General features: G+C 42.4%; 3 protein-coding genes and 1 long non-coding RNA gene across 6 annotated transcripts in view; 2 read left to right on the top strand and 2 right to left on the bottom strand.

The window, feature by feature from the left end:
• The first annotated feature begins 1,112 nt into the window (after window positions 1–1,112).
• Window positions 1,113–16,897, top strand: SNW1 (SNW domain containing 1). The gene is made up of 14 exons (XM_015865175.2): window positions 1,113–1,231; window positions 1,797–1,950; window positions 3,949–4,110; window positions 8,457–8,552; window positions 8,648–8,754; window positions 9,374–9,478; window positions 9,572–9,641; window positions 10,324–10,389; window positions 11,616–11,732; window positions 12,063–12,204; window positions 13,647–13,743; window positions 14,785–14,902; window positions 15,898–16,061; window positions 16,140–16,897. The coding sequence occupies exons 1-14, from the start codon at window positions 1,218–1,220 to the stop codon at window positions 16,342–16,344; spliced, it is 1,617 nt and encodes a 538-aa protein (XP_015720661.1). The 5' UTR covers window positions 1,113–1,217; the 3' UTR covers window positions 16,345–16,897.
• On the bottom strand, window positions 5,576–19,103 carry SLIRP (SRA stem-loop interacting RNA binding protein). 2 transcript variants are annotated; one of them, XM_032445186.1, is made up of 4 exons: window positions 18,967–19,103; window positions 18,786–18,844; window positions 18,123–18,230; window positions 5,576–5,761 (listed from the first exon to the last, which is right to left on the bottom strand). In XM_032445186.1, the coding sequence occupies exons 1-4, from the start codon at window positions 19,049–19,051 to the stop codon at window positions 5,750–5,752; spliced, it is 264 nt and encodes an 87-aa protein (XP_032301077.1). In that variant the 5' UTR covers window positions 19,052–19,103; the 3' UTR covers window positions 5,576–5,749. The 2 variants fall into 2 exon arrangements, with proteins under 2 accessions (XP_032301077.1, XP_015720665.2); XM_015865179.2 differs by lacking the exon at window positions 5,576–5,761 and adding an exon at window positions 16,816–16,958 and having other exon boundaries at window positions 18,967–19,102.
• ALKBH1 (alkB homolog 1, histone H2A dioxygenase) overlaps window positions 19,101–26,591 on the top strand; it is a 9,028-nt gene continuing 1,537 nt past the window's right edge. The window contains exons 1-5 of one of the 2 annotated variants that reach the window (XM_015865177.2): window positions 19,101–19,266; window positions 19,599–19,707; window positions 21,728–21,890; window positions 24,738–24,828; window positions 25,964–26,157. In XM_015865177.2, coding sequence (XP_015720663.1) covers window positions 19,129–19,266; window positions 19,599–19,707; window positions 21,728–21,890; window positions 24,738–24,828; window positions 25,964–26,157 — 695 coding nt within the window. In that variant the 5' untranslated portion in view covers window positions 19,101–19,128. Of the gene's footprint in view, window positions 19,442–19,598; window positions 19,708–21,727; window positions 21,891–24,737; window positions 24,829–25,963; window positions 26,158–26,591 lie in introns of both variants that reach the window. The other variant, XM_015865178.2, reaches the window with a different exon arrangement.
• Window positions 22,155–26,591, bottom strand: part of LOC107315135 — a 22,265-nt gene continuing 17,828 nt past the window's right edge. Inside the window, exon 5 of the long non-coding RNA XR_004307612.1 lies at window positions 22,155–22,554. This is a non-coding gene — a long non-coding RNA (uncharacterized LOC107315135). The remainder of the gene's footprint in view (window positions 22,555–26,591) is intronic.

The raw sequence follows: 26,591 nt of genomic DNA, 5'->3' as shown, positions 1-26,591 counted from the left end.
TTTAAGGATCTCAGATCCATCCCTTGCTTATTGTTTCTTCTTATCAAAGAAGAATTCACCAGAGCTGGTATATCTGAATTATTACTAAGTCTGGTGCACACAAAGCCCAGAACAAACTAGGGGATACATGAAGATACATGGAAATGATCAGCTCACAGAGCTGGGAGTTTTCCAGGACAACACATTCTGTACTTAACCTCCGCTCCCACTTCACAGAATCACAGCATCACAGAATCGTAGGGGCTGGAAGAAACCTCCAGAGATCATCAAGTCCAACCCCCCTGCCAAAGCAGGTTCCCTACACCACGTCACACAAGTAGGTATTCAGGCGGGTCTTGAATATCTCCAGAGAAGGAGACTCCACCACCTCCCTGGGCAGCCTGTTCCAGTGCTCCGTCACCTGCACTATAAAGTTCTTGTGCCCATCCATGTGTAACTTCCTATGCTCCAGTTTCTGGCCGTTTCTCCTTGTCCTGTTTCCACACACTGCTGAAAAGAGTCTGGCCTCGCCGCTTTGCCTCCCACACCTCAGGTATTTATAGACCTGGATCAAGTCCCCTCTCAGTCTTCTTTTCTCAAGGCTAAACAGTTTGCTTAGTCTCTCCTCATAGGGGAGATGCTCCAGGCCCTTCACCATCTTTGTGGCCCTCCGCTGGACTCTTTCCGAGAGATCCCTGTCTTTTTTGTACTGGGGAGCCCAGAACTGGACACAGTCTTCCAGATCATGGTCTGTTTGAGTTTGTGTTTGCCTTACAGGTTGTGTTGCAAAACAGACCCCAAAGCTGTGTGTTTCCCACACAGCAGTAGATGATACATCACAGCACAGGAAGAAGTAGGAACTGCAGGAGGGAGAACAAGTCATTCCTCAGCTCCAGATAGGAACAGGGCTCCTGACCGGGAGCAGCGCTGTCACACAACACCAAGTCTGCTGAGAAATGACTGACAGGAAACGGTAGGAGAGATGGCAGATGAGCTCTGCTCGTGACAATTATTGATAAGCGATACATGTCAAAGTCTCGTATCCTCGGCTTTGTCTGCAGAGCTCCCAGTTGCCCTGGACACAAGGTGACATCTCAGTCACCAAGGCCATCGCCCATCGCTGTGACGCTGTGCCTACAACTCCCAGCTGCCCGCTGCGGCGCACGCGCATCGAGGCGCTCGTCCTTCCCTGTGCCCCCCCCCATCCCGCGGCCTAACTCCGAGTCGGCAGCGGCAAGATGGCGCTCACCAGGTGCGTCCCTCTGTCCCCCCGCTCCGTCCTCGTCGCTGTTGGTGTCTGGGGAAGCGCTGGGTGCTCGGCCCGGCGAGCGGCCCCTCCTGGGTGCGGGCCCACGGTCGCTGAGCAGCCCGGGGTGCGGTGTGCTGAGGGCCGGGCCTGCGGGAGCTGCCTGCGCTGCTCGCTTTGTGCGGCCTAGAGCGCGATGGGGCCTCCGCACCGCTGCGTGCTGCGGGGAGCTAACGCGGGTTTTGTGAGGGGAAGGATTGGTGCTGGTGGGATACCTGGTCGCTTTCCGGCTTTTCCTTCCCGTGAGGGATGTCTTTGTTACGAGCTGCTGCTCCGAGAGCGCGGCTCCGCGGCCTGCCCGGCTGTACCGAGCGGGGACGTGAACGCCGCCCGGCAGCGCGGGGGTGGCGGTGTGCAGTGCGCCGGGTCCGGACGGGGGAGTTGGAGTGTGTGGCTTTAGACCGGGGGTGTCCGGCTGGGGAGAACCACTCACGGGTTCGTCTGTGGGAATTCGCCTTTTTCAGAGCTGTTTTTTTATGTGTCTTTTTGGTGCCTGTCTGGGGACGTGCAGTTTTTTGCCAGCTCCAACCCAGTTGTCCCAAGACCAGCTCGAGCTAGAAGAAAGAGCGAGGGCGCAGAGATCCAGGCAGACTGCTCTGGTCTCATCACGAAGGGAGCCTCCCCCATACGGCTACCGGAAAGGATGGATACCGCGGACGTTAGAGGTAGGTGTTTAAACTCACCATATTATATTAGTACATCTGTGTTAGTGGGTAAAGTGTGTCTTTCCAGAGTAGAGTCAAACTATGAAGTTTCTTGAGATAATCACAGAGAATCGTGCAGGTTTACATGCAGAATTTCCAAGTTTCTTGTCATGGTAACGTGGGAATACGACTGTGGTCCTTTCTGTTTAAGGTCTGAATGTAGTGACCCTCTGAGAATGACACCCATACCAACCCTCTGTCATTATTTGTTAAATACATATCTGGATTAGAGGTGAAATAAGTAGATGGGTGTATAGCAGAGAAGAGAATACTTCTCATGTGTACTGTGTTCTTAAGGTAGCAAAAGGTAACTGCTCTTGGGGGGTGTTAAGTGATAGAAACTTGTTAGATGTGGGAGTGCTAGATAAGGTGACTTAAAGCAGTAGTTCCAGTGGTTCTCTAAAGTAAAATACTTTTATGGAATTTCAGCATTTAATAAAGGATGTGGTATTAAAATTTATAGTTCAGCTTTCTCCTTACAGTGCTCATTACTAAAGCTACTGTTCGAGTGCTTGTTCTAAATGCTGTGGGGGGGGGGGAACCTGACTTAACTTAGTTCTATTGGTTTCCAGTATCACTGGGCCAGAAAATGCAGCACATCTCAAAGACTTCTAGAAGATTCCCTTTTTGCCTCATAGACAAAACCAAAGAATAGTAATTGCTTGCAAGTATAGGCTTCATCTGCTTATCTACTCATAATTGAAAAACAGCATCTATTCTTAATAGATTTGGTCATGTAGAAAAACCTGAGAGATGGCTGAATTTAGTTCTGCATTATATTTCAGCACTGATTCTGTATCTAACTGTTGAACTGGATGCGGGGCATCCAATGGAAGACTTTAAACAACCGAAGTTGAATTTCAGTGTGCACTTGAGGCAAGCATGAATATGTGCTGCTCTGGAAAGAAGTGTTCTGCCCGATGATTCCAGTCTCAGCCCATGCTGTCTGTTGTAGTGGTGTTAACTGTTTGGTCTCATGGTGAATACGTGGGGATCAAGCTACCCAAGTCACCTGGTTTGCTGTTGGGCAAAATCAAAGCCATTGCAGCATGGTGAAAGGGCACAGTAGTGTTGATTAGAGAAAATGCTTCCCCTGGGGTTTTGAAACCATAGCCTGAAATTGGTTTAGCGATTGTGTGCCAGTTCTGTTTGCATCTTCAGTACTGAGTCACAATGGTCTGCTTAAAGAGGTCTTCCATTTATTCTGCTCCTTAAATAGTTTTAAAGCAAGAAATTGAACAAGAGGAAAAGTAAACTGTTAGGAACACGAAGCTATTGGTTGCTTGTCCTGTTTTCAAGTTGTGTCAAAATAAGGAAATCGATATCTTGGCATTTGTACCATTGTAAAGCTGTGAGCTGCAGGCTTGAGAGGGCTGGAAAGCTTTATAAATTTCTTCACCTAATTATGGTAGGATAACTAAAATTACAAGAATAGCAGTTTTGTGATGAAAATCTCTAGTGGTTAATTTTTGTGTATTTCAGCGGTTGCTTTATTGCTGCAGATAAATTCTAGAAGTTGTAATTAATAACCTGCATGTGAATTAAATACTTGATCATTTACCGCCTGTCATGCTGTAGTGCCTGCACATCCAGCCAGTGATAAAAGAAGTTTCTCTGTGAAAGGAATAATTGTAGAGAGTTTCCTGCAGGATGTCTTTGTATTTCCATTTCACAAGTGTAAGCTGTAGTCAGCTGTTCTCTTACAAGCCAGAACAGTAATGCTGCTAGAGCATTTCTAGCAGTGTTTCATGTTAAAATCAGTCCACTCTTTTGTTCCATTTCCACCCATGCAAATGTTATGACCTGGTCTAGTACCTGATCTGGAGGGTGGTGGGCCCTGCCTGTGGGTTGGAACTTGATGATCCGTAGGGTCCCTCCCAACCTAAGCCTTTATACAATTCTGTAGTTATACCATGTTTTTGTCTTTCAGTCATTCTCTACCTTTTTGTGTGTGTGTAGGATTTTGGAGATGGAGGTGCTTTTCCAGAAATTCACGTGGCCCAATATCCATTGGATATGGGCCGAAAGAAGAAAATGTCCAATGCTTTGGCTGTTCAAGTGGATGCAGAAGGAAAAATAAAATACGACGCAATTGCTCGACAAGGACAATCAAAGGACAAGGTAATGCTTTTTTCTAAGACGTGGATTGTGACACACACCTGGAGAAGTCACACGTTGCATGTACTTGTGGTCATTGCTTTGGCATTAGATAAATTAAATGAATTACCTCCTTGAAATATGTTCCTGTTTTCCTTAAAGTTAAGAGCTGAAATGATGTCAGACAGATGTGAGCATTTAGACTAGTAGCATAGGATGAGCAAGAATTTTGTTGCCACGCGTGTGATCCTGTTTTGCAATTAAAAAGATGAGATAGAGATGATGAGAGTCTCTAAGGAAAACGTAATTGATGGCATAACAGCTTTCATTAGAGGGCTTTCCTGTGAAAGCAAGAAGTTGAAAGCGGGCCTGGTCACAGATAATGCTATTTCAATACAGAAAGAAAAGGGGCTAAGAAGTCAGAAAACACAGGTTTAGCTTTCAGAATACTGAAATGCATCTTGTGGTTTCCTACTTTAGTATTTGTGACTCCTTCCTCTTCATCTGTTGTGGTTTTTTTTTAAATAAGTTGCAGTAAAAAGTATTGCTAGTGTTTATATAGTGGAAATCTTTTGTTAAGTTCAGCAATTTCACTGAGTTTAATGGGATTCAACATTCATTCCCCATCTGCAGCTCTTTCTAAAAACAAAGAGGTTATATTTTGTCTTGTGCAATTCAAACTAGCATTGATGAGCGGCTGAGGGAGCTGGGATTGTTCAGCCTGGAGAAGAGGAGGCTCAGGGGAGACCGTATTGCTCTCTATAACTTCCTGAAGGGAGGTTGTATTGATCTGGGGGTTGGCCTCTTCTCTCGTGTAGACAGTGATAGAACTAGAGGGAATGGTTTTAAGCTGCAGCAGGGGAGATTCAGGCTGGACATTAGGAAGTATTACTTTTTGGAAAGGGTGGTGAGGCATTGGAATGCACTGCCCAGGGAGGTGGTGGAGTCGCCGACCATGGCAGTGTTCAAGAAACGTTTGGATGTAGTATTGAGGGATATGATTTAGCCGGGAAGTATTGGTGATGGTTGGACTAGATGATGTTCTAGGTCTTTTCCAGCCTTGATAATTCTGTGATTCTGTGAAACAATTTGTTTGGGTCCCCAAGTTCCTATTGTGGAGTATCTTATTTCTACTTTTTCATATATAACAAAGTGGACTACATTGAAGCTTTAATTTTGTTTTAATTTCTTCTGGTAAGTGTTGGTGGCTGGAACTGAGGCATGACCAAATGTTTGATGAGCTCCTTGTTATAGAGAGCATCTCCTGTAAGGAATAGGGCAGCTCAAACAAACAAAAACATAGTGATTATTGTAGCTGATAGATGTGGATAGTTGTTCTCAAGATAATATTGGAGTTTCTCATCCTTTAATTTAGATTGTCTTGAAAAGCTTATGGGTCTGTAATGTGCCTCTTAATGAAAGGAGAGGAAATTAGCTGAACAGAAACACAGAAGGTGAGCATTGTCTCACAAACAGAATAGGGCACGCATTTGAAGAACATCAGTGGAATTCTTTTATTTTAATGGGCTTTTGTTGTTTTCAGTTGATCCTGCAGTTGCTGAAGTTGCAGAGAGTTAATGCCAATAGGATTTCACGTTTAACTAATATTCAGTTGGGTGTAAAAGCGTTACAAGTGGTATATCCTCATCTCATGCATCTGAACTTACTGCTGCACCTTTGGGAAGAAGAAAAAAATTCCAATCAGTCAGTTGTATTAAGTTTATCTTCATGCTGTTAATGTCTGTCATACGAGTTCCATGAAGATCTGCACCAGCATTCATGAAATAACTCATGTTAGACTTGTATAAAGAAGCAGGCATGTTCTCATTTTGTGGCCATACTTATCAGTGTGGCATAGCTGAGTAGCTTTTCCAAGACTGGGCTCTGTTAGCAGTTGAACTAGAAGCAGGGTTTTCTTGCTTCTTTCCCTCAGCTCTGGAGCACTTTTAATTCTGACTGCACCCACTGGATGTAAATGCTGAGATTAAAGGTGAGATGTTGTGATTCAGGGAGGAGTGAAGTTGCAGGAGAGTACAACATTTGGAACGGTTTCACTGGAAGTTTATTGCTTGACTGGTATTGCAGGAGACCCGATAAAGTATTAGTAAGCATGTCATAGAGAGCTGTTCTTCAGTGATCTGGGGGAAGCTGAATAATGTGTTTTCTGTATGGTAGGACTTTGGATAGTGCGTATCAGCAGGATTACATACAGACATCTTATTATCCTGAGAGCTGCAGCTATAATTCAGATATTTCTTCAATCCTAACACTTAGAGTTAAGAGAAGCAGATCCTCAACAGACTACCAGGAATGAGAAGGATTTTCTGATACTGTTCTTTGACTTACTTGGTTGGACTGATTTAAGAAGCAGGTTTTGCTTTTGCAACAATTTATGGCTTGTTTGAGGTTGAATTTAGTATTCTGCCTTCTTGTAGAGGCAGCAGTTCCACCATCCAGACCCCGTATCTCGGTGGCTTGTCAGCAGTTTGTACTGTTGCACTGGTTCATCTCTTTTGCATCTGTTCCTTTACATATTTAAAAAATAGTTGCTTCAGAGAATTTTCCTTGTAAAATGCTGACATGATTGAGATTGCCTTCCCCAAACAGAAGGCTTGTCAGTCTGAAATTCTGCTAGATACGAAATGTGAATAACGTTGATGGATCTGGATGTGTGACCTTACATAACTGAGGATGAAGTTCCAGGCTGTTATCCATAGGAAGGACTGTCAGCACTAGCTGTGTCATTCGTTCCTGAGTTCTTCCAGCACTTCCTGCGCTCTTGATGAAAGTCAGGCTGAAGTAGTGCTTGGGGCATTGATAATTGACATATACACTGGTGAGACTGGTACACCATCTCCTTACTGGGGGGGAAAAAGGGTTGTAATTGCTTACCATGTTCTTATTAGGTCAGTAAAGGAACTGAACTATTAGGTCTGTTAATTTTTTTTAATGGCAAGAATGGTTTTTCTGTGCAGGAAATGGATTCCATCATTGTGGCCCAAGGCTGTGGCTTAGCTGTTAATGGAGAAGAAAAGAGTGATGAATCTTATCGGTTTACTCTCATTATTGTGAATTCAGTTGAAGCATTCACGTGCTTGTAGGAATTCCTGTCACAGCAATAGGACAGGTTAAGAGACCATGAATTGAACTAAAATAATCTCAGAACTATTCGTTACTCAGAACATATTTGCCTTTTTGGTGAGGTTTGGTTTGAGAGCTTGTTGCTCGTTTTCCTATGGTATGTTAGCCAGGCTTCCAACCAGATAACTGTAATGGCTTCTCAAATAGTCTGTACTCTGTATGGAGAAGTCATTCTTTGATGAAGAAGGTATTCAATCTGCCACGCTTAATAGTAGCTTCATGACAACATGTGGGATTGATGAGAACTACACAGGGCTGCTCTGGATAGATAGAATGAAATGTATTGAGGAGAGATGTTCGGAGTGTTAAATTAAGAAATTGCTGTTAAGATCCTTGCCTCTATACGTTGTCTTTTGGAACTCTGAATGTGACTGATGGAGTCAGGATAGGGAAACACTGCTCTTCAGGTGTCCTTCATTTTGGGGTGCTGCAGTACTGTTGTTACTAATCTAAAGGATTAACATTAGCACAGTTGGATGAGAAGCGGTAAATGGTTTTTGTGTGCCAAATTAATACTGAGGCGGAAGGTCAGCTTCCTAGCTAGATGTGCGCTTCTATATAAGCTTCAAATAATAGGTGTAATGATTTAACTCATTGAAGACTTCCTGATGGTATTGTAATGGATAAATGTGAGACATTAATGCAATAGAATGGAGCTTTTTCCCTGTACTTTAGTTACCTTCTTTCATTGTTTTTCAAATTGGGCCTTCAAAGCTATTGATAACCAGTTGCACATTGTATGAAGACTGAAGTAACTGTGTAAGGGAAGCATTGAGAGTTTCTCAAATTTTCCAGGAATGAACAAATGAAATGAAAAGAATCTAAATGCTAAAAAAATGCATATATGGAATGAAGCAAGCCTAGAAAACAAATAAAAATGCAAATTTTCTGCCCACTTTGGGTCCTGAAAAAGGAAAAATGTGGGGAAAGGAAGCAGAAGTTTGTGCCTAATCCCAGCTCTGAGAGTGATTTCCCTAACTGTATTCAGTTAGATTGGTTTTCTGTGATTCTTATCTGTATATGGGGATGAAGAGCGTATCCTTGTATCCTTGTTCTGGGGACGTCACTGGAGAATGTGTAATTGTAAGTTATTTGTTTTGTATGTGAGCTTTCATTAGTACCTAACCTTTAATCTGGGGCTGAAATATTAATATGTATATATGTATCTTTTTTTTAATACTGTTATTTATTCTTGTTTTCCAACACTAATAACATATGTTGTCTTTTAGATTATTTACAGCAAGTACACAGACCTTGTGCCAAAAGAAGTTATGAACGTGGATGATCCTGAACTGCAAAGACCAGATGAGGAGACAATTAGAGAGGTGTTGTATGCACTGATGTGCCTGGTTCACTAGAACTATATTGTACATCTCCGTGTGTTTCAGTGAGATGCAGACTGTGGTATTTTCTTCTTCAGATAACAGAGAAGACGAGAGCAGCCTTGGAGAAATCAGTGTCCCAGAAAATCGCGGCCGCTATGCCAGTACGAGCAGCGGACAAACTGGCTCCTGCACAGTACATACGGTGTGTAGTATGCAGTGTGCATGCCTAGGTTGTTAGGTACAAAATTAGGATATTCCCTGACGTTCAAGTCTATCCTTCTGGAGGTGCTGCGAAGCTGGTTTGTGTTATGAATAAACCTGCTGATGGTAACTTGGTCTGAAGTGTGTTGAAGTATGTCTGAGTGTATCATAAGTGGCAGCACTTTAATGGCTTATTGCTTTAGTGATAAAAGCAGATTTGTCAAGGAGGACAATGGATGATGCAGTCCTGGAAATAGATTCCTTACTGGGAGAGTCAAGCTAAAACAAAGTTTGTTGCAAGATTCATCCTGTAAATAAGAAGCACAGCTGAAGCAATTTGTAAAAGCCAGGAAGCTAGTACTTGTGATAGCCTTGTGAATCCACATTTAAACAGAGAATAGAGCCCTGGGGAGATGCATTCTACGTAGCACAGTTGATTACCTGCATATAGATAAGTGTTCTCTGGGAGGTTACTTGTTCCTGGCATTTACAGTGGAAATGTCTTCTGGCTGGCATGGATAAAGTTGAAATGCAGCTAGAGCGGTGAACTGAGGGAAAACTGAGGTAGGAAGTGAATATTTGGCTGCCTGCAAAAAGCTGAAGCACTTTGTTTTATTCAGGTACACTCCATCTCAGCAAGGTGTTGCCTTCAACTCTGGAGCTAAACAGAGAGTTATTCGCATGGTGGAAATGCAGAAAGACCCCATGGAGCCTCCAAGATTCAAGTAGGTGTTCAGAGCTTCTTCATAGCAAATAAAAGATTCTGAAGTGTATTTCCATACAACATTCTGATTGCGTTTGTTTTGTTAATTGTTCAGAATTAATAAGAAGATTCCACGTGGACCGCCTTCTCCTCCAGCACCTGTGATGCACTCTCCTAGTAGAAAGGTACAACATACCATAGCTGCCTTCTCACTTCTAGGTGGAATCCCAAGTTCTATGTTGATCTAGTTCATTTCTGTGCACCTTTTCTTCTTTGTCTTGTGATATTTTGAGTGATAAATCTGGTGCCTGGTACAGCCTCTTTTACTTTGTTTTAACTTTTTCAATTTGGACATTTCTGAAACTACTTGTTCTCCTACGTAACTCATCAAGGGTAGAGTAGATTTCCCATGCACTGGTTTACATTGCAGTTGTCTGTGGCATGGGTGAGTAGAGCCTTTGTGTGCTTGTTTTACTCTTAGAAAAGCCATGGGGCATTTCTTGTATTGAGAGGGATTATCTGCTCTCAGAGGTAAGTGTAGACATTCTTCAGTTTCCTGCAACTTGAACTGCCATTTAATGTTTAAATGTTATCAACCTGACTGTAAGTTCCAATCTGTGTGATGAAAGTTTAGGACTATGGCTAAATGGCTATACCATAATTTTTTTCTATGTTAGCCAAGGAACCTTGCAGAAATGTTTCATTGCTGCTAAGAAGGGTTGTTGGTTTGGGGGTTTTTTGGCTACTGTTGCAGTGAGTGCCCTGAAGCTCATTAAAGTTTATGGTACTGCAGTTGCATTTGAGAAAGAAAACAGTATTTCCTTTTGCTGTAAATCTAAAATTACTTTGTTTTCTCACTTAAATCAGATGACTGTGAAAGAGCAACAAGAGTGGAAAATTCCTCCTTGCATTTCAAACTGGAAAAATGCAAAGGTAATCAAGCTGTCATAAAATTCCCTTTCAAGTATTAGATCTTGCTGGTAGACATGTTATTCGTTTATATACTGGTTTTAAACACCTAGAGTTAGATAAACTGGTTTCTTCCAGCTCAGAGAATACAGGCTGTACAGCTCAGTTTTTTTCTCTTTGGCACATTAGAGTTGTCAAAATGACAACAGTACAGAACTGAGAATATATAGCTGAGATTATACACTTCGAAAGGAAAAAGTATTACTTAAAATCCCCGTAATAGTGCTGTATATGAATCCTAAAACCAAAGTCTCTGGAGCTAATACAGTAAAGCCATCTGATCTGAAAAAAGGAAAGGGAAGTTGTTAGAGAACCAAGCAGGTTTCTTTTAATACTACAGTCTGAATCTTCAGCAAGTTATCCTTCTTGCCTTCCTATATTCATTTTCACCACAGGCTAGCTTAGCTAGTTCTTGTTTGAGTAGATGTGTCTTGTACCTTTGGTTGTATCAGCAGGTAAGTTTATGTTCAGAGAGAAGGGAAAACTTAGAACATGCTGAAGTGACCAATCTAGTTCTAGAACTTTAGCTTTTGTTGTGAGGCAGCCTCTTCAAATGGAGGAAGGACAAGCTGCATGCACTGATGTTATTTTTCCTACCCCAACACAGCTGCATCACTGGGACTGACACTAATTAGTAGATCAAATTTTAGGTTACAGATGCTAAAACCAAAGCAAAAATGTTGTAGAGTTATCTAAGGGATCTTAAAATATCTATAGATATTTGCAGATTTCAGCAGGCAGCATCTAGAGTCTCTTGCTTTTGCTTACAGCCTTGGCCCTTAATTTCTCATTTTTGAGTCAGCCAGTCTCTTAATAGGTTTAAAAACAGTTCAGGGGAGTCGAGTTTTAAATACAAATGGTAAAACTACTTAGAGAGTAGGAGAGCTGTCATCTGGAATTCTTAAAGCAAAAGGTGGAGCTTATTAATCACAAATTCATTCTCATTCATACTTGAACAAAAAATGTGATCTAGATTTGAGGTGGGGGTGGAATTGCTTATTATTGCCTGGTATGAATTTGGAGTACGTCTAAAGAAGGCCCCTGGAGGGGGGCCTGATGATACAATGAATGATTGGCTGACTTCTGTGATAGTGTATTTTTTTTGTTGTTGTTTTCTTACCCAATAAATGCAATACAAGTTTGCTATTAAAAGCCTTACTAATTTCTGTAACTGCTCATCTCCTCTTTAGGGTTACACCATCCCATTAGACAAGCGTCTGGCTGCAGATGGAAGAGGACTGCAGACTGTTCACATCAATGAAAACTTTGCCAAGCTTGCTGAGGCTCTCTATATAGCAGACAGAAAGGTCAGGTGGTTGTTTAAGCTGTTCTGTTTCATGTGGTTGTACCTTTATTATGTGCTTGATTCCTTGGGAAAATCAGCTGGGAGAGTGCTATAGCTTTTTGGTCTGTCCTGCTTCTAGGCTACTGTAACGTTTTTATCCCCAGTGTGTTTGAATCAGCGGCTCAGTGTGGATTAAATTATCGCAGGTCATGTCTGTTGTTCCTCAGCTTGAATTTTGGTATTTTTCTGGTTTTGAACTTTAACTATAGGACTCAATTCTTCCCATTTACCGTGTAACTCCGGGACAGAAGATCTGCATCCCAGGTGCTAACTAGGGGTCTTATGTGTGCAGGCTCGTGAGGCTGTGGAGATGCGTGCCCAGGTGGAGAGGAAAATGGCTCAGAAAGAAAAAGAGAAACATGAGGAAAAGCTCCGAGAAATGGCCCAGAAAGCAAGAGAAAGGAGAGCAGGGATTAAAACCCACGTTGAAAAAGGTACATTTTGTTGCTGAGGTTCTGTGGAGTCGTTTGGTTTTTTGCACTCTCTGAAGTGTAGGTTTGCAGAAATAACCTGAGAAATTAAAATATCCAAATTCGTTTGCTTAATTCATGGGGATCTGAATTTCAACGTCAGGTTGAAGGAGGTTGTTGAGAAATTGATCACTGTATCAGTACAGTGGATGGATCATTACAACATAAGGGCTTTCATGGACTGTTGTAATTTGATTTCTTTTTCAGAAAAGGCTTGTTTTGACTTCATCTGTGAGCACTAAATGATCTTTAAGTTTTCAAAGATGGTAAACGCAGTATTCTGTCTCTGATGTTGTTATAATTGGTCTTAAGGAGAAGTAGCTTTGGCTACCAGGCTCAGAATCTAATAACCTAACTAAATCATAGCCATTGTGGTGTGTTATGTCTTGATTGAAATGACATTTCAGAGATCAGGGTGCTGAACTTACAAAGCAGTTCTCTTAATGTCACTTAAAGGTGGAGAATGTGGTCATATACTGCAGCTGGGATGGACTAATCTGTTTCCAGCAGTACAGGCTGAGAACTAGCAGGCTGCAGAGCAGTTGTGTTCAGAAGCACCTCTGGGAGTCCTAGCGGACGATGTGCTGAAGAAAAGCTATAGCAGCACGCCCTGGCAGCAGTATTCCTAGGGGTATGCTAAGCTGCATCAGCAGGAGTGCAGCCAGAAGGACAAGGGAAATAGTTGTTTTTCCTTTACTGGTCATCTGCTAGACTGCATCTGGAATAGTGCCCACTTAAGGGACTCTCAGTTCAAGACAGACATTGATGAACAGGAATGAGTTCAGTGGAGGGTCACCAAAATGGCCAGGTGGCCAGAGCATCTGTGTGGTGAGATGCTGAGAGAATGAAGCATGCTCTGCCTGCAGTAGAGAGAGCTTGATGGTAACCTAATGTCAGCCTTCCTATGGAGAGATCAACAGCTACACTGTGGAAGAATGAGATAGTGGTTAAAAGCTGAAGTGTGTGCTTCCACCAGTGTACGCAGAGAAACAGATTTCATCATGAGGACAAAAAACAGTGGAACAGGTTGTCCAGGTGCTTGGAAGATGCCTTGTATTAGAATGACATTTTTATACTAACATGTAACAGAGAAGAGGGTATGACACAATCATCTGCAGCTGTTGGGGATGTTAATTTGTAGGTGGACAAGAATTCTGAGCTCTTTAAAGTTCAGAAAACATAGTTGTTGTGTATGTGTGCTGTAACTCTCTTGTCAAGGACGTTTAATTGCTTGTGGCGTGAGAAAGTTACTGTTCTCCTTTCTAATTTGTTTAAAAAGTAACATATGGTGCTAAGGATCCCTTCTCTTTTGGAAATGAATATTGAATCACTGTGCCAATGTCTGTGCTGTAGTTTAATTCAGACTTGAGTAGCTGTCTGTAATAAGCAATCTTGCATGTGTTCAGAGGATGGAGAAGCTCGAGAAAGAGATGAAATAAGACATGACCGACGCAAAGAGAGACAGCACGACAGAAATCTCTCCAGAGCAGCTCCTGATAAAAGGTGAGTCACAAGCAAAGAAGCTGCTTCATTACTGTACTAGTACAGGATTCCCCACTACAGAAGCTATTACATACAGCTTTCTCCATTTCCTTGACATCAGTGCCTGAATTTTACCTTGTGGAGATGCTCACTGGTGTGAAATGGTTTTATTGTGTTAGAATATGGTGGTGTTCCTGTGATTAGGGTTTATGCAGGAAATAGATTGCAATCATAATATTGAATTAATGTATAGTATTTTAAGTTGAAAGGAAGTGTGGGGCTACCCTGCGGTAAGTGTTAGGCATTGATATAGCACTTGTTTGTAGAATCCATGTCTTTGGAAACTTAAACTTAAGACTATATGCAGTCAGATGTGTCTGACTCAAATGTTGTGAATTTTCCAGATAAGAGAAAAGGTTTTAGTTATTTATTGTCATTTTTGTTGTTTTGGGTGGGGTTTTTTGTGTTCTTTTAGAGGGAGGAAAGGGTTGCTTGGTTTGCACATCTGCAGCGTATTTGGGCTTGATGACTGTGTTCACAGCACAGAGGTTGGTACCTGCACCTTTAGTGAGACCAAAATACAATCAGTGGATTTTCTTGAAACTGTTCATCTAAAGTGACTTTAAATTTATGAACGTGAGCTGAAGCAACTTGTTTGCCCAAGCTGGTGAGATTTCTTGAGGACAAATGGTTTCTGGAAGCTTAAAATCTCTAATATCTTAAAATGAGATTGCCCAGCCTTTCAAGAATGTAATTACACTGGTTTGTGCAAAAAAATAAGTATGACATTTTAGACCGAATCAGCTTGATATAAATTGCAGATAGTGGAAAGTGAATTTAAAATGTCACGCTTAGCCTGAATGTAAGTTTCCCAGATGTTGCCTTTGCCAGGAAAATGTTACCTAGTGAGAAACAGTACCAGTTAAAATATGGTATCTGGGGCAAATAGAGAGCAGCTAATAGAGAATCAGGTTGCAATTGAGCATATAAAATATATATATATTAAAAATAATTTTTAAAAAGGTTTATCTGACGTAATAAAACTCAGAATTTTCATTTCAGGTCAAAGCTGCAGAGAAATGAAAACAGAGATATCAGTGAAGTTATTGCGCTGGGCGTACCCAACCCCAGGCCATCTAATGAAGTCCAGTATGACCAGAGGCTGTTCAACCAGAGCAAGGTAAAAATACATGGTCACTATTGAGTAGTTTTCTGTGAGAAGAAGCAAACGTGTTCCAGAGGGCACAGCTAGGGTCCAAGAGGGACCTTGTTTTAATGGATAGTGTGGATGAGCTCAGAGAAATCTCTACCTAATGGGTAGCAAACTGCTGATTTCCAAAATCCACAGCTGATGCAACAATCATTGGGATATCCAGAAAGTATAGCTGGTTTAAAGTGGGTTGGGTCAGTAGGGAGAGAAGTAGGAGAAAAAAGCTGATTTGCCTTTGCTTTCTTTTGTGTAAATGTACTGATTGAATAAAGAAAACGTGCTCTGAAAGAGAAGCAAGTAAATACTTGCTGTTCTCATTACTGTTTATATTAGAAAAAAACGGAATATACAAATAGTTAACAGAAACATTTGTCTCTGAAGTTCTTACTGTTGAGAGATTAAAAAGAGAGATTAGGCTTTTAAAAGTCCCAAGATAGTCCTGCAGTTTATCATTCAATTCTTTTTCATGCCTCTAACAAAAGACTTGTGGGCAGAAAGGAAAGCTGACAAATCAAAATAGAACAAGCAGGCATCTCTCCTGCTTCCGCAGCGTACATAAATTAGTGTGTGATTTAGATGAGTCAGCTTAAATCACATTTGCCAGAAATTCTGTTTAATATGCATTTATATAAGGTTGCACTTGGCTGTTGTAGCCAGCTGTACCTGCAGGGCAGGCTGAAATAGTGCGTTATTCCAATATATGAATAACCTGCAGTCCTTCCTGCTGCTTTCTGGCAGCATAGAAGTGGTCCTGAAGGCTTGTAAACATGGTGTTATGTTGCCTGCACTTAATCTCAAACCCAAAACTACTCATAGCATATGAAGAGCTTGAACTTGATAGAAATAGTAGTAAATCATATCACAGCATGTTTTTATATCTGTGTGACAGCAAGATCCTGATGTTAAAATAAATTGAGTTTGGTACTCATTTGTATTATACAGCTGTGCATCTTTCTCCTTCACAGGGCATGGACAGTGGCTTTGCTGGAGGAGAGGATGAGATTTATAATGTTTATGACCAGCCTTGGAGAAGTGGCAAAGATATGGCTCAAAACATTTACAGACCAAGTAAAAATGTTGATAAGGATATGTATGGTGATGATCTGGAAGCTCGAATAAAGACCAACAGGTAAGAAAATAAAAACAGGATACTTTTAGTTAGTGCTCTGAAGTCCTGAACACCTGAGTATAATGTCTTCTCCCACAGGTTTGTTCCTGACAAAGAGTTTTCTAACTCTGATCGTAACGCCAGAGGAAGAGGCAGAGATGGACCAGTTCAATTTGAGGAGGATCCTTTTGGTTTGGACAAGTTCTTGGAAGAAGCTAAGCAACACGGTGGTTCTAAACGGCCATCTGATAGCAGCCGCCCTAAGGAACATGAGCATGAGAGCAAAAAGAGGAGGAAGGAGTGAATGCCTCCGTACCTTGAGTAACAAAGAAATGGACTACAAGCTTGGACTTCATAAAGAAAGGTGTTCTTAATATCACAGAGGTATATAGGGTGATTTCATGTAAAGAAGCAGTTCAGAACTCTTGTGCTGTGTGGAGATGCATATACACACTAGTTCCTCTACAAAGGACAGCTACCTATAATGAGTGAAAGAATGGAGACCACTTGGAAACATTTCACAGGGGATCTGTTGTACAGCAAGTACTCTGATGTTGCTAATTCCCTGTTGCCCAGCATCTCAGGGTAAGAATGTAGCCCCTTCCCACCACCATAGTTTTATTAAGTAGCTGAAGCTTTTATTTCATTTGTTACGAGCTCTCCCACTGTAAATAATCGCTGTCTCATGCTGTAATAGATGCCAGAGAGCTTCTACCTGTGTTTCTGTGTTGTTCCATAGTTAATTTGAACAAGGAAGGGAAGCAGCTGGACTCTGTTTAAAATCCAATACAGTTTCTCCATAATCTTTATTTCAGTTTCTTTACATTTAGTGAAATAAAGCCTCTTTCCACAGTTCATTCACATTGATTCTCTCTTTGGTTGAAGGTGTCTTCTACTTTGCTGCTGTCTGAGCGTTAGCTGAAAGCAATGGAAATTGTTCACGTTAGGCAAGAAGCTTTGACTTCTTATTTCTGAAACATCTGTATGGAAGGTGGGCGTTAATGTGTGAGAACCACAGCTGAGTCCTGGAGGGACTGTTAAATAAGATGTACTGATAGGACTAGCTGTGCTCATGCACAACACGTCTCAGAAGCTTGGAATTCCAGGTGGAATTAACAGCAGTGCTCATATTCTGCCTTCTGTTTCATTATTCAGAAGGAGCTTAGCTCTTATACCTCCTGTTAACAGTCCTTGGCTTCACTGGTAAGTGAGCAGGGATATCTTGCAACTTCAAGAATGAAATGCAGCAGTTTCCAAGAAATTGAGAAACTAAAGACTCATCTATGGTATCACAGCAGTTATTTTGGTAATTGCCTGCAGGTAACATCCCATGTTATTTTCAACTCAATTTACTCAGTATTATTGCCTGGCTCATCGCATCTTAAGAGTGAGTTCAGTAAACTACTACTGAAGTTTTGCATCCCAGGTCAACTTGTTAACTCACAGGTCAACCGTGAGACACTGTGAATTAACCACAACAAGCAAAGGTATCTGTAGTATGAATTATTTAAACAAAAGGCTTTACCATAATCAACATACAACAAGACCCCCTGCCATTTCTTCCAAATCAGCTGTACTCTTAGCATTGCTTGTTAGAACAATATGGCCAAATCCATACTGAGTATCTGAAGTCATGAACTGATGATGCTCCAGCAGCCCCCAGGGTTGCTCTTTAGCTAGGTCAGATGAAGCACATGCAAGTCTACAGTAAGATCCCCTTAGTCTCTAAATAAGGTGAATTACTATACCAAAGGTAAGCTTCCAGCTGTCACTGCCCTGTCACTTGGTTTTGCTGGTTTAAAGCTTTGTATTCTGTCATATTCCCCCTTCCCTCCTAGAATACAAATTCTGTGTTGCAGTCTGCCTGCAGAAAGCTTTATTACAGACACACAAAGGGATAAGAGTTTTACCACGTTTGAGTTCCTTTAGTTTAGGAACACCCTGAAAGTATCCTGAAGTGCTAAAATGCTTCATCTCACTTGAATAAATTTGGCATTAATTCGATTTTTACCGCATCCAATAGGGAGCAGAGTTAAAGACCCAACTCCATAAGCTGCTTCACTAAAGGAGCTGCAATGTTACCTTAGTGCCTTCCAGTATGTGGGAATCCTTCTGAAGCACATTCTGAACCTCTTCTGGAGATGAGAATTTAATCCAGCAGTAACGTTTGTGAAAGCCTGTGTCTTTGTCCTAGTTACGGGTTAAAGGAAGAAGCTGGTTACTGTAGGAAGCATTTACACAGGCTGCTAAACTCTATTTCTGGATGCTTAAATTGGACACAATCAGGAATAAGTACAGCCATTTCTGAAGTCTGCTTTGTATGTTAAAACAGGTATTTCCATTGACTGCTAGGAGGGGCAGTGGGCTCTCAGAGCCTGTTGTGAATCACCTTCTCTCAAGCTGACTCTAAGATATAGTTGTAAGACTATAATAATGGAGGGCTGGTAGCCTCAAATTGTGGTTACCTACTATTAAGTCAGTCACACCAGAAGCATCATTTAAATGGCTGCTTGATTATGAAAAGGATCCTGCCCGACTACCTGCAGGTTAACGCAGTGTGTGCTGATAGCACTGATAGCTCAGTGCCTGCCAGGTGGAGCCACAACAACCCACCCGGCTTTCGCAGCCGATGGCCAACATTAACCTTGAGAGGCCCGGGGGGCGGGAGAACCGGTGCCCGGGGAGGTGAGAACGTGCGAGCCGAGCGCGGCAGGGGGGTGTGGGAAGGGGCTGTGGGATACTCACGAAGGGCAGCTGGCACCTCTGCACCGAGCCGAACTGCGAGAAGTATTCCTTCAGCTCCTCTGCGGGACAAACAAACCTGGTGAGCGGCCCGCAGCGTCAGGCTGCAGGGGATGGAGCCGCAGCAGCTCCAAGCGCTGGTGGGGAGGGAGGGAGGGAAGGACGGAGCCGGTGTTGCACTCACTGCTCGACACGGTCCATGGAATCTCGGCCACGAAGATGTCGAAGATGCGCCGTCCCTGCCGCACCGCGCCGCGCGCCGCCGCCATCTTGTGAGCCGCTCAGCCCCGCCCCGCCCCGGGAGCGTCGGTAGCGCGCGCCGTCCGAACGCGGCGGCGCAGCCAAAATGGCGGCGGGGGCGGCAGCGGCGGCGCTGGGCCGGGAGGGCGGGGAGGACGCGTTCAGGCGGCTGTTCCGCTTCTACCGGCAGCGCGACGCCAAGGACCTGCGGGGGGTGCTGGACTTCTCCGCGCCGGGGGGGCAGGTAACGGCGTGTGCGGGGCAGGGGTCGCTGGGTGGCGCGGTGGGGCCCCGTCGGCCTGTCCCCGCCCGCGGGAGGGTCCGGACGCAGCCCTTGGGCTTTGCCAGCCTCGTCGTAGAGTCGAAGGGCCGGACGGGGCCGGGCGTGGGCGCTTTATTGAGGGTGGCGCCCCCCGATGGTGCGGAGCGGCCCGGGACCGGACGCTGCCTCGGCCCAGCGCCTCGTGCCGGGGCGACACGAGGGGGGTTGGGGGGGGGCGGTGCTGCTTTTGAATGAGTTTTGTATCTGTTTCTTCTTTTTCACCTCCCTTTAACAGATCTGCTTTCTTTTGCCAGGTGTTCAGATCACAGCTCAGCATTTCTTCAGTCAGTGACCAAGATGCCCGCAGGGCAGGGCTGCAGCCAGTGAGCCGGTGGAAAGCCTATGGCCTCAGTGGGTACCCAGGTAGGAACAGACCATCCCTTGTACGAAAGAATCCATGTTGCTGTAGCCTTTGATAGAAATGTGATAGTTCTGCAGCATCAGCTCCTCCTCAACATATATCATAAGCATTAGATAAGCGACTGAAATGCAGCCACTTCAGGCCTGAAGTGTGGCCTCTGTTTACTAGTGTACAGGAACTGAGTATTGATCTCTTGTCCTATGCAAGGAACAGAGTAATTTCATTAGGCCAATTATTTCAAAAACTGAAATTGATATTAGACTTTCAGGTCATTTAGTAGAGTCACAGAAAGATGTCAGGTTGGATGGGACTTTTGGAGTTCTCTGCTCCATCCTCTGTGCTTTAAAGCAGGGCCAGTTTGAGAGTTAGATCAGGTTGCTGAGAGCTTTGGGTGAGTTCAGCGAATCTCCAAGGACAGAGATTACTTTGTGCACTTGATCCAGTGCTCAGCTGTTCTGATTGTGATTGTGGGTTATTTTTTTTTTTTTGCCTTTTATCTAATCACAATCTGCATTGCTGTAAGTTGTAACTTGCTTCCCATAATCTTGCTATGCACCCTGGAGAAGAGTCTGGCTCCATTCTTTGCAGGCCCCTTAAAGTAGCTTTTAGTCACATAGGCCAATGTGCAATCAGCCTTAATTGCCACAAGGGTGCACTACTGACTCAAGCTCAATTTATCCTACAGGACAAACTGGTTTTATGACTGGTTGTTCTTGTTGACATCAGCTTGTCTTATTGAGATTGAGGCTGGAGACCACTTGTGCTAAGCATAAGTTCATACTTAGTGTGCTGCAGGATTCTGCTGCTGTATGAAAACTGCATCTGCATCCTCAAGGCAGATTGTATTATCCCCAAGGAATTCCTCTTTTGCTTTTTTCACTTGGATTAACCCTTTCAAGGCCAAAAATATTGCCTTCCATGCTTGGATTTTTGTTCTCACTTCTGTGTAATTATCCCTCCATGCTTTAATTCCTTCACTAGTATTTGGAGGTGATACACCCCTATTACAGCGTAATTCATATAGGTAGTAAAGTGTTTTGAAAACTGCACATCAAAAGCTGTAGTCAGGAAGGCCAACGTTATTACTCTGTTCTATACAGAGGCCAACAGAAAGTAAATTTAATGTGTCTGGCAAAGAAACTTGTTATAATCAGACCTGTAAGGAAGCTGCCTGTAGACTGAAGGTGCAGGGAACAGAACAAAGTGAATGACAGTGTCTTATTGCTACACTGAAGGCTCATTTTCTAACCACTTAATTTAATCTTCTGAGGTCTGTGAGATATGCTGGCAGGAAGATTTTTCCATGCTTTTATTATCGCTTTATAAAGGCCATAAGGCAAGCTTGTGTCCTACTGAGACACCTAGACTTTTCATCTGTTTTTATCTGTTTATCTTGATATGACTGAGAAGTTCAAAAAGACAGAATAGGGCAAAACCTTGAAACCTCCTTTTCCTTCATTCCTGCTGCATCCTTATCTTTCTTTGTATGTGAATGTGTTGGTGAGCCTCACTGAACTGACAGTCTTTGAAAGAAAGCCTTGATTCTCAAAATAAGTACGATACAGATTGGAAACATCTCCTCAGCACACTCATTCATCAACACTATCAATCTTGTCTTGGAAGGAAACACCGCTGGGGTGCTGGGGAAAAAATCCAGTAAAGAATCCTGTTACCTGTTCTAATAATGGCATATCTTATGGCAAGGACTCCTTTCTGTTAAGATATGGACCAAACAGATCTATTACATCCATGCTAACCCTCTTACTTGGGCTGTTGCTTGAAATCTGCCTGAAATGCTTGGCTAAATCACTGTGCTCACTAGCTCCCTATTTACTTTGTTTTGTTGATAAATTTCACAGCCATTGTGCAGGTCTTAACTTTTCAGACCTGTTAATAGATTTCTAAGGTGTTCTTTCAGTACCTCCAACCCTTCTCCTCTCTGATTTTATTAAAAATAGGAATATGCCTAACCATACTTTCTCTCCCCCCTCCCATTCCCCCTTACTTTTTCTTTGTGGTCAGGGTTTATTTTCATACAAAACCCTTTCCTTCCGGGCTGCCAGCGTCACTGGGTGAAACAGTGTCTCAAGCTTTACACCCAGAAACCCAATGTCTGCAACTTGGACCTGCACATGGCTCCTGAGAAGACTGCTGATCTGTGGGGGCAAAGCAAGGAAAAGCTGAGGTGAGTCCAGAACAACCTTTGGTCAAAACTAATAGAGCCAGAAGTGCTCAGCTCTGAGAAGGCTTAATTAAAAATGGCAAGGAAAGGAAGCTGAAAAAGATTGTGTACGTGTTGGCAGTATACAGGTCGTGTCAGACATGTCAAGTTAAAGATGTATTTGTATGATGTGCAGAAGATTTCTTGTGAAATCTCTTCTTTTACATTAACAACATGATTTTCCATTGTTGATTTAATTGCTCATTTTCAATAAGGTTGTGTCATGTGCTGGAGTGACCGGATTTCCCTGTAGCTCTCATCTTCCTCTACAGCCTGTCAGGAAAATTGATGTGCTGAGATTTTTCTTAACAAAATATTCTTAACATCCACAAGAAATGGATTTGCCAAAGCAAAGTTTGAACTTTTATTCATAACTGGGAGAGACATTAGACTGCACTTGAGTTTTCCAAGCTTAGTTGGAAAAAAGTTGGGTACTTCCAGCTTGACAGACCTTTCCCAACAGTATGTCCTGCATACATGGGATGATCAGAACAGAGGTTAATTTGCAGCTGAATCCAGTTCAGTTGAAAACAGCATTTGGAAGAGCAATGGCTGGCAGAAACACCACCAGTTTTATTAAGCATTTGGCTTGGTCTTCACATCTGCAAACTGCTGTGTCTGTGCTTACCTAGGAGGAAGCAGATCAAAGCAGCCAATTTGTCTGGTATTAGGAGTGAGAGCTTTTCAGAGAGTGGGGAAACAGCATGCTTAGCTAGAAGGAGGTCTGCTTCCAAGGCTGGATACGGCTTTCATGCTTTTTATCTTTCCATCTTCTTCTTTAAGGCTTTTTAATCTTCAGGCAGATAGATACCTAAGCTTATGATGATATATCTGCTGCTTGCAGGAATCATAAGGTAGGGAGGGTTCATACAGTTCCTAGAAACACATGCTGTGCTCACCCTGCAAAGTGGAGTATTTTCTTGAAGTGCAAAGGATACGAGTCCCTGTGAGGGATATATATGTGTGTATATGCAAGAAAAAGGTTGGGGGGATTTTACAGATGGAATCATTCATCAGCAAGTAAAGGAAAAAAGAAAAGAAAAGAATGATTCAGAGCATCTCCCCACATAATCTTCAGTCTTGCTCTGTTTCTAACGTAGCTTAACCTGAACTTCTCAGTGTCTTCTTGCAGGAGCACCTGTGCTACAAGCTTAGGAACTCATTGTTTCCAAATACGTAATGCTCCTGACTTTCCCCTTCTAAACAACCACGTATGAAATCACATGTAAAATAATAAATTCTGGGAACCCATGCCTTCTGAGCTAGTGTTCCTGTTCTGTGTGAGTGTTAACGCAATAGCTAAAGGAGATGAAGGGCACTTTCAAAAGGCAGGTGCTAAAAGTGTTTAATTATGAGCATTAACTTATTGTTTGGGAGATGCAGAGGAATGAGTTGTGGCCTCTCAATTTTCTAAATGTTGTTACTTGTTAGTAGGCTCCATAAATGGTTCCAAGCAACATGTAGTTGATACTTACTGTGTGGCTGCATTATGGCAATTACAGTTGCTATTAACCTGTGACAAAGAAACTGGAAAGTGACTTTTCTTTCAATATTCAGTGAGCTATGAAAACATCACTACAGGTAAAGAAAACTGGCTTTTAACTCTTGTTTCTGGTTTAGCTTATGAGCTACTAATACTGAAGATCAGTAAACTGAGGGCAGAAACAAGCTGTGCATCCAGATGAAATGCACACTGAATGCACATGCTTGGCTGACACTTGACCATGGCAGCACAGATACTATTAATTCACTTTGGTAAAGGAGATCATGCCTTGCTGAACTAATGAGGCTATAAATGAGAGCCAACCATCTGGTGCTACTGTTCTGTTCTGTCTCCTTTTTCCTACCTTCTTTACTGTATCTCATGACTAAACATGAGAAAAGAAACTGAAATTGCTGGCAAAAGTGGACTAGAAGATATATGTGTACCTTCTTTTTTGTATTTATCACTAGCATGCTTCTGTCTGACTTACTACAGTAGTACTCTTGGATGTAAGTTTGTTAGGATTTATCTTTAAGCCATAGTAAAAGCCCATCCCCGAGGTCTCTCCCTGCCTTCCATGTCTCCAAGCAAGAAGGGTAAATTGTTGTGAGGTCACTGCATTAAGGTTGTCACTTGAGGAAAACAGTTCTGGTATGCATTATGCTGCTCTTTCCTTAAAAATAATAATAATAAATCCAGTGTACTTTCCTGTGTGACATCCTGAATAGAAAACACCCATAGTCAAGATTCCTTGACATTACAAGATGCATATATTCATATCTAAAGCCACCTTACAGAGCTAATTCATCCTAAGCACTTCATGTAAAAGTACCAAGCAGTAGAACTCACGGCTTTTTGCTTAGGAGGGTGTTTAACAGCTTCATGTGTTTCACTGTCAGCTTACACATTTTTCTTTCTTGTAGTTTTCCACTAAGTGCCTGGAATAGTTCATTCTTGTTTTTTACCTCTTTACAGATTCAGCTGCACAAATAGTACGTGCTTAATTCTGACTTATAAGTCTGTGCCAGTTCACTGCATCATCTCTGTCTGATATCCCAGCATAGGTACCAGAGAACAAATACAACAGCAATTGGCAGCAGACTCCACAACTTGTGCAGATGCATGAACTGAATTTTCAGTTCTGAAATTCAGTTCGGAAACAGAAATTTCAACAACAAACAGTGGCACAGAAGTAAAATAAAAGTTTGGCAGTGATGGTTTTAAGATGCTCGTGTGGATGAATGAATCTCATTACTGCATGCTATAGTGCCATGAAATCTCTCAGAAATTAAGAGTGTATCCCATTTCTTTCAATTTTGTCTTTGCAGAAGGAAAGGTTCCAGTAAATGTGAGCCCAGAAGCTTACTGGAGAAGCTGCGCTGGGTGACCCTGGGTTACCATTACAATTGGGATACCAAGGTATTGCAATTTAATTCTTTTCCTTTTCTCCAATGTAAGTACTCAGAATGGCAGACACAAAGAGCGTATTATGGAACAAAGTTCAGTAAGGTTCATAGGATCCTACGCAACAGTCTCAAGGAAGGGCTGTAACACACTGTACTCCTAAGAACATCTTAATCTTTTTGGATTCACTAAGGATGAATTGACAGCAAAAGCCCGTTGCTGCCTTCTTTGCTTCAAAATGTGACACAGGAGTGTATGCTTTGCTCTAGACCCATGACTCCATTTCAGGATAAGTGAGCATTTTTTCTAAAAGGGACAGTATCAAGAGCACTTTGAGCACGAAAGGTCAATCTTGCTTTAAGACAGGTACTTCTGAGAGAGGCTGCTCCTCAATGGAGGGGTGAGAGCAGGAAGAGTCTGCTTAGGATGTGACTTTGAACTTAGAATCTGAACCAGTATAGCACAGTCTCACCAAATAACAGCTATTTTGGGGCTCCTCAACATCATGGAGACATGAATAAACTTGTTCAGCAGATTGAGTCAGATAGAGGCAGAGAAAGGACAGCAGGGTGATTATGTATAGCCTATCAGTATATTACAGATACTTAACCAAATCGGTTTGCAGCCTTGTATTTACCGGATCAGCATATTATTTTGAGGCCTTAAGAAAACTTGATTACTCCCTTTCACTCTTGTCAGTCAAAATCACTTGAGGAAGAGAGGAAGAAGTGGGTTTGCTCTTGATGCCTGTCTGTCTTATCCTTCAAAGAAGGAGCAAAGATGTTTGTTTCAGAGCTCTGAAATGAGCTCTGTTGGCAAGATGCAGAACTTTCCATTAGCAGAATTAGGTGGTGACTGAATGACCTGAGGTAGATCCTCAGGATGTTGGTATTAATATACCAACTTAAAGTTTAATTATAATGTTCAACTCCGTGATTAAAATGAAAAACTGTTAATTCAGGCAAGTTTAGCATAGGATTTGAGGAAAACTTCATTCATTATGCCTATGTTGTAGTCCTTCTTTATGACTATCAGCCAGACTTCTGAGATACACTTCATTGTTTGTTTCTGGTTGCATTTGCTGTTCTGATGTTCTAGGTTTGCTCTTTTTCTGTTTTTGTTTTGTTTTTTTTCACTTTCCTTCCTCCAGAAATACTCAGCAAATCACCACACTCCTTTCCCCTCAGACCTTGCATTCTTGTCAGAACAAGTGGCTGCAGCCTGTGGATTCCGGGGTTTCCAAGCCCAAGCAGGGATCTTGAACTATTATCACTTTGATTCTTCACTGGGAATTCATGTGGATGAGTCTGAATTAGACCATTCTCGTCCCCTTTTATCATTCAGGTGAGTCCATTTAAGTGTTATTGAAGGTGTGATGGATTTATTTATTTATATTCACCATGATCACATATGGTTATAGGAAGTTAGTATGATGTACTTAGCTAATTGAGCATATAATCTTTATTCTCTGAAGACCTGAACATTAGGAAGGTGTAGCTCAGGGACAGAGATTTCTTGAAAACTGCTTGAATGGTACAGATGTGGCATCTCAGTGGAATTGCTCTCAGTACAGGGCACAGTTTTGTTCTAAGGCAGCAGTGGCAACTTGAGTACTAAGCAGAAAGCATGAAATACCTCAGCAGAACATCAGAACTGGGCAGAGCAACTGCTCACACTGTGTCTAAAGTAAATTAGTCCTCTTCATCTGTTTTCCATGTTCTAACAAGGAGTCATTGGCATTTTTGGTTTAATTTGTTTTTGTTGTAGTTTTCCAAAGA

This window comes from Coturnix japonica, chromosome 5 (genome assembly GCF_001577835.2).
Source record: "Coturnix japonica isolate 7356 chromosome 5, Coturnix japonica 2.1, whole genome shotgun sequence".
Taxonomy (NCBI): domain Eukaryota; kingdom Metazoa; phylum Chordata; class Aves; order Galliformes; family Phasianidae; genus Coturnix; species Coturnix japonica.
This window is presented reverse-complemented; position numbering and strand designations above follow the sequence as displayed.

Excerpts from the sequence above, each read along its gene's own strand:
- SNW1 (XM_015865175.2), top strand. Across the intron at positions 4,111-8,456 it reads AAGGACAATCAAAGGACAAG|ATTATTTACAGCAAGTACAC; the intron begins GTAATGCTTTTT and ends GTTGTCTTTTAG. Across the intron at positions 9,479-9,571 it reads ATGGAGCCTCCAAGATTCAA|AATTAATAAGAAGATTCCAC; the intron begins GTAGGTGTTCAG and ends TTAATTGTTCAG.
- SLIRP (XM_015865179.2), bottom strand. The coding sequence starts at position 19,051 with ATGGCGGCGGCGCGCGGCGCGGTGCGGCAGGGACGGCGCATCTTCGAC. Across the intron at positions 18,231-18,785 it reads AGAGGTGCCAGCTGCCCTTC|GACAAAGACACAGGCTTTCA; the intron begins GTGAGTATCCCA and ends ACCCGTAACTAG. Across the intron at positions 16,959-18,122 it reads ACATACTGGAAGGCACTAAG|CTAACGCTCAGACAGCAGCA; the intron begins GTAACATTGCAG and ends CATTGCTTTCAG.